This window comes from Lathyrus oleraceus, chromosome 7, assembly GCF_024323335.1.
Source record: "Lathyrus oleraceus cultivar Zhongwan6 chromosome 7, CAAS_Psat_ZW6_1.0, whole genome shotgun sequence".
NCBI classification, from domain to species: Eukaryota; Viridiplantae; Streptophyta; class Magnoliopsida; order Fabales; family Fabaceae; genus Lathyrus; species Lathyrus oleraceus.
In genome coordinates, this window is record NC_066585.1 from 135,558,098 (window position 1) to 135,569,975 (window position 11,878).

Here is an 11,878-nt window from a genome sequence, read left to right on the forward strand (position 1 = left end):
TTTATCTTTCCTACCTCGCTTGACATTTGTAGTATCAGAATGAACAGTCATAACAATAAAAAGCATACTAGCAATATCATATAGAGGCGGGAAAGTATTTAGATTAAACTTGCTATATAGAAAACATAATGTGTAAGTGGTGAAGAACTGCGTAAAATCTGTGCATGAATCTTTTAGATGACACTGCTGGCTCCAGACCACACAACTAAATCATTTTTCCTCTTTTCTGCACTTCACATGGAATTTGATCTATAAGCAAAAAATGTGGTATATCAGAAAATTTGAAATTTGCAGAAGATTTTGTTTTTTCTGGAAATTTTGACAATTTCCAGGATGAGTTTAAGATTTACTAAGAAAAAACCGGATTTTAAAAAATTTCCGGTATTTTTTATAGAAATTTCAAATGTCCGATAGGAATGCGAGAATTTTCAAAAATACGTACCGGAAATTTTATTTTTGGGAAGTTAATAAGAGTCAAAAAATTTAAAGAAAAATAAATTTTGGTTGATAAATAATAGCATTGATATTTTTAAAATTTTAAAATTATGTGGTGTGATATAAGTGGAGGGATGGCAAGTTAAATTCGATGCTTGCATTGGTTTCTGCCTCCGATTTAAAGCATATTGGCTGGTAATGCTTGAGGTGGCATTAGTAATAGAAGAAATTAAGAGTAAATGTATCTTTTTTGGGTGACTTTAATTCTACTTGAGTTCAAATAAACAATCCATTGTGACTCTTTTCTTCATTTGAAACTGAATAACATGCTGTAAGTTTTTATATTAACAAGTAATTTGTAGGGGAGTACTTTGTTATGAAATAACTTGTTTATTCCTTGTTAGTTTTTAAAAATGAAATCTTAATTATTAAAGAAAAACTCAGACGAAGTATGCTTAAATTTTTGCTGTTGACTTCTGTTCATACTATGAATTTATATTACAAACAAAAAACACTGTATTTGACTTCATTTGAAATCATTTCTCTAATTAATAAGTACTAATGTTTTCAACTTTGCAACATAACACTTTCAACAGAAGCAACATATATATTTTACTCATGTACCTTATCCTAACTGTTTTGCAAATGGAGAAAATATCCATGCAATATACATTTGAGCCTGTTAATAAATATCATCCTTCATTATTGTACATGGAGAAAAAGAAAAGAGAAGAAAAACTTAAAGTTGAGTTCATCAACCTTTTCCTTTTTGACCTGAGGGATAACTTTCTACAACAAGGAGACAGCAACAAAAAGATTGTAAATTCTTGATTTCTTCCATCTAGATGGCACTGATAACGAGGCAGAGCTTGATTTTCATTTTGCTCGTCTCTACCTGGAGTAACAGACAAGTGCTGGCACCATAATTTCGACAATGATAAAATGGCACGAAACAAGTTCACAGGTCCAAAAAAATTGAGCACCCCAGCTCCCCTCCAATCAATGCACACAAACGTTTGGGTGTGCAAATTTGGTAGATGGAAAATACTAAAATCAATCATAAATCTCTACAGAATATCCTTCCCAACAGATTTTTTAAGCTCTTCCTTAGCTGCTTCCATCACCACTTTAAAGTCTATCTTGGTATACCTTCCCCTGCAATCCACAATTTAAAGTTCAGTTTTAGCAACTTTTGAATGATATAAAATATGCAGACAACCAACATCCAGTAAACACCGACCTTAAACAAAAATAGGAGTGGAAAAATGAAAGGATGGAAATTGCTCACTAGAGTTTCCTTTTGTTTCACAAATTAAAGCTAAAACTTATTAAATAGAAAACTTGGCAAAGGTTTACTTATTGATATTATCGGTGTAAGGTTTACACATTGATATTACTTAAAAGCCACCCAATTCATTTCATACCACCAAGTATTTAAGGACATGGAGTAAAAAAAATCATCGTACCAGAAATGGGTTTTACCCCATATTGTATATGGGTAGGCTGGGCTTGCAATTCCGTGCATTACCCTCGCAACAGCTCTTGGTGTAAAGCGGGCATGTGAATTGCTCTGTAGAAAGACCTGGTAATCCACAAAGGAACAGGTCATTTTCAAAGTTTCTTCTTCCAAACATGATTGGTATTGAGTTTATTTAAGATTTTCAGAATGCCTGTGACAACTCACCTTTATATCTGCTCGCAGGAAAGGACTGCATATGTAAATACCAACTATTTTAGTACAAGATCATGGCAGCATATAGCAGAAATATATCCTTATCATCAAATAAGTAGGTTGGAACTTGCAATAATTTTTTGGGACATAAACTAGCAAGACAATTATATTTTCCAATTTTCAATACCCGGAAGAATTTAAGACCATACGCTTAATGTCGTTGATTAAATGTATTATTTTCTGCAAAACTTAAGAGACAGAAATTAGTAAGAACCTGCTTTGATCAATTTTCTGGCAGAAATCAATATTATCAACTCCAGCAAAGTAGTCCAATATTATCCTTTGCAAACATGAAGTGTGATCAGCACTACTGCAATCGTTCATCTTATCACATAGATTGACTGCAAAATATGCAGCATTAAACATTGCATCCATTTTCCGCACCTATACAAGCAGAAAGTCTTGAGAAAATAACCAATCAATAATAACTTTGACTTTACAAACACAAATGTATGCAACACATAATCTAAATATCCACCCAGTAATAGTTCCTGATTCGGGAGTCTGGACTTTATGAGCTATTGATGATTGAGAGAAATATTTATGAGGCAACATCATAATAACTACATTTCAATCTTTGGGTTCCATTAAAGGAAAAGTGTGCATAGTATAGATCATCCTAAATAAATACAAATACCATAATGAATAAATTCCTAATAAGTTTTTCATAAACTACTTACCTTACAACTTTCAACTTCAGATAACCATTGGGTAATATCTGCCGATAGAGACAAAAAGTCTGTTGGAACTTCAAGAATCCTATAACAGTAGGCCATGTCTTTCATTTCATAAGTTATTTCTCCCTTCAACTGAGAATTTTTCACAAATAACAATATTAGATTGCACAGACCAGAGCACAATTATACTGGCAGAGCTGGGCCAAATTGGCCAGGGGTCCCAAACTAGCAAATCAAAATAGAAATATTTATTTTGAAAATAAATTACGCACAAAATTAAATTTAAAAAAAACTACTCACGCACCACAGGGCTTTAACTCATAGCACACAGACAAACAAACACTGCATACCCAGTTCAAAACAAATTATACAGCTTCGGTGAATTGATAATATGAAGCCATTACATATGATGCCAATGATTTTCAAGACAAGGAAACGCAGAAAATTTTAATAAGATAATTACAACAATAAAGAAATAAATCATGTTGCGAGTATTTATGGCTAAGTTTATAAGGTAAACCTACAGTTTTATCACTAAACTTTCTTTCAAACACATTGATCAGTATTTTTAACAGAAGTATTTATGGCTAATCAGAGATTTGATGCAGGGGTGACATGGGGAAGCACTTGTCCTTTGAATCTAAATTAGGTAGCAACCATGAATCAATAACTTCATCCAATGTGGCAAAGGAATATTAATTGTCTAAAGTCTAAAAATTTTGAACTAATGTTCTGGTATGTATTATGTAAGTCAACCATGCACTTAAACAAGCTGGATAGGACTTCTCTCATACTTCGTTATTGCAGAGTAGTGAATTTAATTTAAATTTAGTTGCGAATTTAGCTACTCGAAGAAAAGACATCTCATGCACTTTCTAAACATATTTTGCTATGTCCACATACAGGCTCAAGAAAGAAAATGCAGTTATCCACTAATCCAAACCTTTAGGTCATACAGCTGATTTGTTAATTCAAATGGTGTGACCCCCATGTCATTTGCCACAGTTGGAATATCAAAAGTATGTTGTCCGTGCTTATTTTCAGATCTGAAACACAATGATGGTTCAGTTAAACAATAGATGTATAAGCCTATGTAAAATTGAACTGCCATTCTAGTGATCATAATAAGAGAGTCATGAAAAAACCAAGTGTCATCAGCCAGTATGCCTCCCCTTTGTAGAAATTGAACATTTGGATCAGATTCCATCTTGAGGTGGAAAAAATTAAAATAACTAATACCTAATAACATAATAACCATCCATTTCCGGTGAAAAATGTTTGAACGAAAGGCCAAGAAATATAATATGTTTACTATTACCTTTTCAGAATCACAGCAATAGCAGAAATCTTTTGGGCAAGGGACGCAGCCGGAGTCTGCATTAGTGTCAAAAATTAAAAATATAAGCAACTGAATAATTGCTCAAACAGCATTTATCTTTCTAACTTTCAGTTGAAAATTAACAAACACGAGATTGAAATGTTTCATTTGAATATTCTACATGCAATTGAAGGTCTGTTTGCACGCACCTTATAAAAATTCAGAAGACAAGTAACATTTGTCTGTGGAAGTAATTGTAAGTACTGCACATCACCCAGCTCTAAGCGTGTCAAAACTGTGAGAATCACCTAGTAAAAGAATTATTGGAGAAACATTTTAACTTGTAGAACTAGTCTGAAAAAAGTAACCAATAATTATCTAGAGTTCCCTTATAAGAGAAAGTTATGTTACTAGTATGTGTATAAATATTACCGTAGTTAATGGATAAATGACTAATGTATTAGAGTAAATATAGAATGTAGTCTATTAGAATGGTTCCACTGACATCTGTCAGCTCTAGGAGAATAGATCACCTGCTATAGCAGGTCACCTTGTTACTCTATAAGTAACAAGGTGTCAACACTCATGTAACTAACTTCTCAGAAATAACTGAATTCAGTTACAGAATGAAACAGAAATTGAATCTCCATCTAGCTTAGTTTAATGCCTATAACTAGATAGCTGTAAAATAAAATCCCAATTGCTTCCTATAAACTGCACCTTAGTTTTATTTGGTCTCAAATTAATCGTGACTTTTTGGGTTTTAAACACTTAACAAGTAGATAGATTAACCAAAAACCACATTTTTGCACAAAAAGTAAAAACAAGTATCGGTTGCAAAGTAAAAACATGACATTCCTAAAAGCGGCATTAAGTCAAAGCATGCATGCTCCACAGATAATCATGCTAATGATTGTTCTCTTATGCAACCAAATGCAAAATCTTTGGTGCTCCTGAGGTTGCTATCATAAATTTGCAGTTAACCCCCTTGACCATCAATATATCTCAGTATGGCCAACTCCTAACTGGAAGTTACAAAAGTCTAAATTTGTAAATGAAAATCGGTCATCCGGGTTATCAAAGTTCATATAAATAAATGTATATAGTATTAGTATATCAGTATTGAGTAGAAGACCTCTTCCTTCATATCAAATCTGCGTGAAGCAGATTCTTTGATTAACGAACGGATTTTCCCACAGGAGCTTTTGTCAGCAGGAAACACTTCAGACAGAAATTTATTCACTGCATATTCATCTACTCCTTCACTAAGGATAAAAAAAACTACATCAAATGAAGAACTATTTGAAAGCGTGAAAAATAGAAAAGGAAGCATGTTAGTGTCTCACCTATACATTAGACTACGGAGTTTGAAATACATCTCATCATCATAAAATAGGTGACAATAGGACAATCTCCCATCCCTCCCAGCACGTCCTATCTCCTACAATGGCCATTCCATTGATTAAGCAAAACGTTTGATAAGACATCTCAGTGTGCTACTATTAGAATTTAGAAGAAATCATATACCTGTACATACTCTTCCAGACTTCCAGGTAAACTGTAATGAATTACCTAAACACAGTTATGACAATGGAGTTTCAATAAGAATTACTGTAACATACAAGATCATTTATACTTCAAAGCAAATAAGTAGTGTGAAAAACAAGATAAAGGTGTCTGCAGATTGCAGTGCGGTTCTAAGAAAAACAGCATTATGCAAAATGCAACTATCAGAACATTTGCATTAGCAGAGACGAAGTAAAATGCTAAGATCTCCATTACCATTTACCCCCATTTTGCAATTTTAAATTTCACTTTTGAGAAAAAAAATTGATTGCTTCTGATACAGCTATATAACAAAGGTCTAAAACATAGACACAAGGAAAGCGGGCTACCATGCAACAAGAGCACAGTGAAAATCAGTGAATCACTTTTTGAGTATACCAACCATCCTGAGAACTTCTTTTGTTAGAAATTGGTTCATGCAATCTAATGCAGAAAATAAAACATGTTATAAGACTTACTGCTCCAACATCACTTTTATCTAGTCCCATGCCAAATGCCACAGTTGCAACAACCTTCATAAAAAAATTGCAAGGTATGAGTTGGACTAGCAATGTTGTATTAGAAGCATTGCATCATAAAATTGATAAATTGAGTGATTAGAACAATAAAATAAATCTAACCACTCTGATCTTGTTTGAACCAAACAACTCCTGTACGTAGCCACGTTCCTTTGCAAAAATACCACTATGATAACTCTAAATGATGATTCAAATCAATGGTCAGATTTCACATACAGTGACATGGGTTACACAGAATGCCATGCAATGGCAACAAGAGAAATGTGGAGCTAACCTTTGCCGAGATATTGTTATCATTCAGGTATCTGCTAATTTGATCAGTTTCAGACTGAATAAGAAAAACATAATCAATTACTGCATATATAGAAATATATGATAACATGATATATCCACTGCAAAATAACATTACTTGCAAACTTAAGTAATTAGACACATACTAAACCTAAAACATAAAGACCTTAATAACTTTTATTGTGCATACAAGATTGTACATTTCAAATACTGTGGGCAAGAAAAGAGAATTTAATGCAACATAATGCAGATGACTATAAAAAGACATAACACCGAGACTCAGTACCAGAAAAATTGGAAAATTAAGTCCATATACACACCTGAAATTTGCAGTATACTATGATGCTTTTAACTTCCGTGAAAGGAGGAGACTTGATCAGAACCAGTAGGTCTTTCATTCTATCATTGATGTATTTGTTTAACAAAATCAGTCTAGGAAAGTTAAAAGGAATACAGTCAGAAGCAGTAAAATAGAAGCATCTAACTTGCCTATTTTTTATCAAAGACACCGACAAACGCAGATTGTCCCTTAAGTGTGCATTCTGAATAAGATTTATGAAAGGAATATCTAGGGCAGACATGATGGAATCTAAAGTTGTGGTTGTAGCAGTTGCTGTCATTGCGAGAACAGAACCTACATTAAGACTTCTTTGAAGTAGTGATGCTCTAAGTCTCATGAATGAAGGTCGGAAATTGTGAGACCTGTAAAAATCTCAAAATCTAAACATCAACATGGAAGTAGAAGCATACAAATCAAGATCTCCAAATTAACAAACATGGTTAAGAAGAATGTGCTTAAACAATGCGGCACTGAAATCCCCTCACCATTCAGATATACAATGTGCTTCGTCAATAACAACGAGTGAAACAGCTGACCCAGCAGAGATAGCAGACAGAAACTCCTTATTCAAAAACCGCTCGGGTGAAACAAAAAGCACCTGGATGAATTAGAATTGCAAAGATTGGCTTCAAGTAAGTAATGGTACTAACAACATTGATACAATAAATAAACCCCACCATGCAAATGTGTTATGTGAGTACGGCCTATAAATAACCAACAGTCTCATTGATGCAAATAATCAGCAAGATTGCTAAATATTTCTGCAAAAGAAAATTTGAGCCACAGTTGAATTCAATTGTCAAAATTCCCACCTTTATTGTGCCTTGCCGAAGCTGGCTGAGCGTTTCAGATGATTCCTCAAGCGTCTAATACAATAAACAAAAGATGATTTAAATGATCTATCAATAGACATAATTCACAATAAGACATCATAGTATTATTGTTTGATTCACAATAAAAATTTAGAACAATGACATACTAATTATTATTAGATAAAGCAAACTGTGTGCAAAAGAGTGTAAAAAGGACTATAAAACACACTTGCGCACTGCTTAGGATGGCACCCGAAATGAGTGGAGGCAATTGCTTAAGCTGGTCAATCATCAAAGCTAGCAATGGACTAACAACAAGTGTAATCCCGGGCAAAATCAACGCACTCAACTGATAACACAACGACTTCCCTGCACCAGTGGGCAAAATAAGCATAGTTGACTTCCCAGCAAGAACATTCTTGATAGCCTCAAGCTGCCCTTCTCGAAAAGAATCATAACCATGAATCAATTTCAACAGCTTCACCAAATTCTCATCAGAAGCTTCAGCTCTTGCTGCTAACACAGCCTCCTCCAACACTTTGCACTCAATTTCCCAACCATTTTGCTTCTGTTTTTGCTTTGCATTCTCTAAACCCAAACCATCCTCCTCATTGTCCTCCCCTTCACCTTCCAATTTTGTACGTTTATTTTTACTACTACTATTACTATAACTATTTCTTCTATACCTTTTACCACTGCCAAATTTTCCATTTTTCTTCCACCCTTTATTCAAAAACTTTTTCCTCTTACCACTCAAATTCAATTTCACAAAATTTCCTTCTCCGGCGCCTCGTAGTACCTTCACTGCCGGCGTTGGCAAACTAGCACCAATCAAATTAGGAGGTTTCTTAGCAGCAATCAAATTAGGAGGCTTCTTAGCATCACTTAAATTGGGAGGTTTCTTAGCACCGATCAAATTGGGAGGTTTCTCCGCAGAATGCACGATGGTTTTGGGGGAGTTAAGAACTGGTTGGGATTCAGAAGGTTCTAGATTGAGTAAGGGTTTACGAATTTTGGAGAATGAAATTGATTTGGAGAAGAAGCCAGCAGGGAGGGTTTCCATGGAGTGGGAAGATGAAGTTGAAGGTCCGTCGGAAGTTCTGAGTCGGATTTGGAAAGGAAGGGAAGTGATGGAAGGGAGTGGGAAATTATCTTCTTGTTGGATGAGAGTTTCGGGAGGTTTTGAAGGGGGTTTATTGGATTTTGAGGGTTTGGTTTTGATTTTGGATTTTTTGTTGGAAACTGGACGCGGTGGTTTTGGTGGTAATGGTGGCGGTGGGCTTGTTTGCCTTGGAGGCGTTGTGGAGACGTGAGATCCGTCGGAGTCTGAATCTGAATCAAACTGCATTTTTGTTGTTGTTGAGTCGGAGAAGAAGATGAAGAACAAAAAGAAGGAGAAATGATGGTTGTTCAATCAACACGTTCCCGCCAAATAATTTTTTTTTCTTTTTGGGTTTGAGTATTGGGCTTCACTGTAGTGAGAAGTTATCTTGTCACTCCAAAAATCTTACCCGACACCCCATATATATAATAATGTCTAAATATGTCTTCCATTGGATAAATGTGGTGTATGTGATGTCGAAGTATAAATCTCATTTTTGAGTTTATCAGACCCATGAGTTTATCCATAATAATTATTATCATCTGCATACGTTGAGCGTCATCCGCACAATGTGAAGGAGGTGGAGGCGATAGCACGTCATCAGAAGGTCCCTCAACATGAGAAGGTTCAGCATTCCATGTTGTGTAGATGGGATGATGTGAGTGTGTGATACAATAAGGTGTCGCTCCAAGTACCCATCCACTCATTATGCAGGGAACTAAATTTGCAATGCATAATCTCTTGAGGCACGGGAATAATTGATAACGTGATTAACAAACCATTTATCAATGCCCTCAGATAGAATAACAGGGATTGGTCGTGGGATGTCTTGGACATATCGAAACTGACGTAGACACCTCTCAGGTAAGTGTCTAGCCATTAAGGTCTCCCATCGCAGATAACCGGAAAAAAGTGAAGTGTCATCGAACTCGTTATGCATTTTATGGTCTCTGTAAGGTGTCTAGATGACATCGTCTACAGTTAGTGCATCAATCCTCTTCCTGTACTCCATAATATCTTTTGGCTGTGCATGATTAGACCTCCACCTCTTTTCCAGTGACGAGCCAGTGGGATAGGAAGAACCCGCCACTCACAAATGGAGGGGAAATGCTCGTATATCCAACATTGTACAAGAGCATAAGCAAATCAAGAAATTTCATAAATAAGAACCAAATTAATAAGTAACAAAAAATTCATATTTGAAATAGACTCATATAGCTGGCAAGCTGCCTAGTCTCAAAAATAGTTGCCTCTCCAAGTGCATCATATAATACAGTCAGTGCATCACACCTTAATGTACAATTGACATGGGGAAGGCTGATAAATAACGACATATACTTCGCATCAATATATACATGAGACTTATCCGCTAAGATAGTACATCCTACAAGATGTAATATGCATACCCTAGCGGTTGCCTTATACATAGACTGACGCACTAGCTCGTCATACCTATCTCAGAGCCAAAGTAGGCAAAAGTGATCTCTCATGTTAACCCTAAACTCCTCTATCATGTTCTCCTTAATAACACCCAAGTCTTGTATAGCAATAATATGTGTTAGTTGTTGGCTAATGAAAGGAACGGTGAAGAAACTACCTACTAGAGGAGTATGGAACAAAGATGACACATGATCAAAGGTAATTGTCATCTCACCAAATGAAATATGGAAGGAAAATGTCTATTTATGCCAACACTCAACAAATGATATCAATAGTTAACTGTCCAGCATCGTTAGCAAACAGTCCACCAATGGAATGAGACTTAACTTCTCGATGATTGCCCTGACCTCCCGTGGCATCGAGACATTTAAGAACTTTTTCAGTTTCACACTGTGGGTGGACGCCTTCAGCAGAATTCGATATGGTAAAAAAACAAAGTAAAAATAACCAGTTAATTTCAAAGTATCGATAATAAATAAAAACAAGTTCAACCTAACATATACATATCTTTCCTTGTCATAATTTGAATGCCACATGATTGGCACATCTAGTGAGCATAGAACATTCATTGGCCTTCCAAGAAACCCCTATATCACCCGAGCATAGAACATTCATTGGCATATCCTTGTGAAAATGTGTTTTGTTTGTTTTGCCAATGTGCTCTTTTTACAACATTGAAAAAATGAATGAGTGGAAATATGGTTTTGATGTGTTAATTATTATGGTTTGCATTTTTGTTGTGAGTTGTTATGTTTGAATGAGATGTTGCTTATTGTTGTTATGCATTGCAGGATATTGCATTGATAATTAATGTGGCTTTGTGGATTGGATTGAGTGGCTTATTGTGTGGTTTGCTCATGAACTGCTTGAACGGAATTGGGTGTTTGCAGGACTGATGTAGCTTTGTTATGCAGGTCTTCAAATGTCGGGTTTGGAATTGGTGTGAACTGTATGATTGTTGATGCCTTGTTGATGGCCTGCTGCAGGTTGGGCGTATTACTGAAGTTGTAGTGTAGGGTGTTTAGGATGTCGTGGTTATTGTTGCAGGTTGAGTTGCATTGTTGCAATCATGAGATGTTGCTCTTGATGCAGGTCTGTTATGTGATGTGTGAATGTTTGTTGCAGCTTGTTTTGTATTACAGGTTTTGATGTGATGCTCATAGTATTGAATGTGGAGGTCTGATGATGCCTTGATGTAGGCCTGTTGTAGATGGCTTATGGTATGCATGTTTAATTGTTGTGTTTGTGCTTTCCCTGTTGCGGCTTGTGTATGATGCATGTTGTGGACTGATGTCATGTTGCAGGTTGTTATCATGTTGTTGCTGAAAGTTGGAATTGTTTGTTGCAGCTTTACTCTTAAACCTATCTCATGGTGCATTGCCCTTGATTGCTGTAACTTCGATGATGGAATGTTATTATTTTGATAGGTTGCGTTGCCATTACTTATGGTCCATAGTGTCATGGAATGAGCCTGCTGGAGATTTGACTTGTATTGTTGTTTGTAACATGTAGTAAAACTAATGCCTTTGGTGCACATGAACACGTAAATGCCAATTTTGTAATCAAACACCATCATTAATTCTAATGCACCTTTCATGGATGAATGTTAGTGAATGAATGTTAGAATTTATGGAATGTTGGGTTTTT

The 11,878-nt window shown here is 35.5% G+C and overlaps 1 protein-coding gene across 2 annotated transcripts; it reads right to left on the reverse strand.

Annotated features, from left to right (window-relative positions):
• Positions 1-1,022: 1,022 nt before the first annotated feature.
• On the reverse strand, positions 1,023-9,158 carry LOC127105613 (ATP-dependent DNA helicase Q-like 5). Of its 2 annotated transcripts, XM_051042803.1 has the most exons (19): positions 7,919-9,156; positions 7,690-7,743; positions 7,363-7,475; positions 7,027-7,239; positions 6,858-6,936; positions 6,521-6,574; positions 6,349-6,423; positions 6,187-6,240; positions 5,690-5,734; positions 5,509-5,603; positions 5,298-5,427; positions 4,372-4,470; positions 4,163-4,218; positions 3,788-3,890; positions 2,848-2,976; positions 2,382-2,551; positions 2,120-2,144; positions 1,902-2,017; positions 1,023-1,590 (listed from the first exon to the last, which is right to left on the reverse strand). In XM_051042803.1, the coding sequence occupies exons 1-19, from the start codon at positions 9,035-9,037 to the stop codon at positions 1,503-1,505; spliced, it is 2,817 nt and encodes a 938-aa protein (XP_050898760.1). In that variant the 5' UTR covers positions 9,038-9,156; the 3' UTR covers positions 1,023-1,502. The 2 variants fall into 2 exon arrangements, with proteins under 2 accessions (XP_050898760.1, XP_050898759.1); XM_051042802.1 differs by having other exon boundaries at positions 6,858-7,239; positions 7,919-9,158.
• Between the last annotated feature and the right edge of the window lie 2,720 nt (positions 9,159-11,878).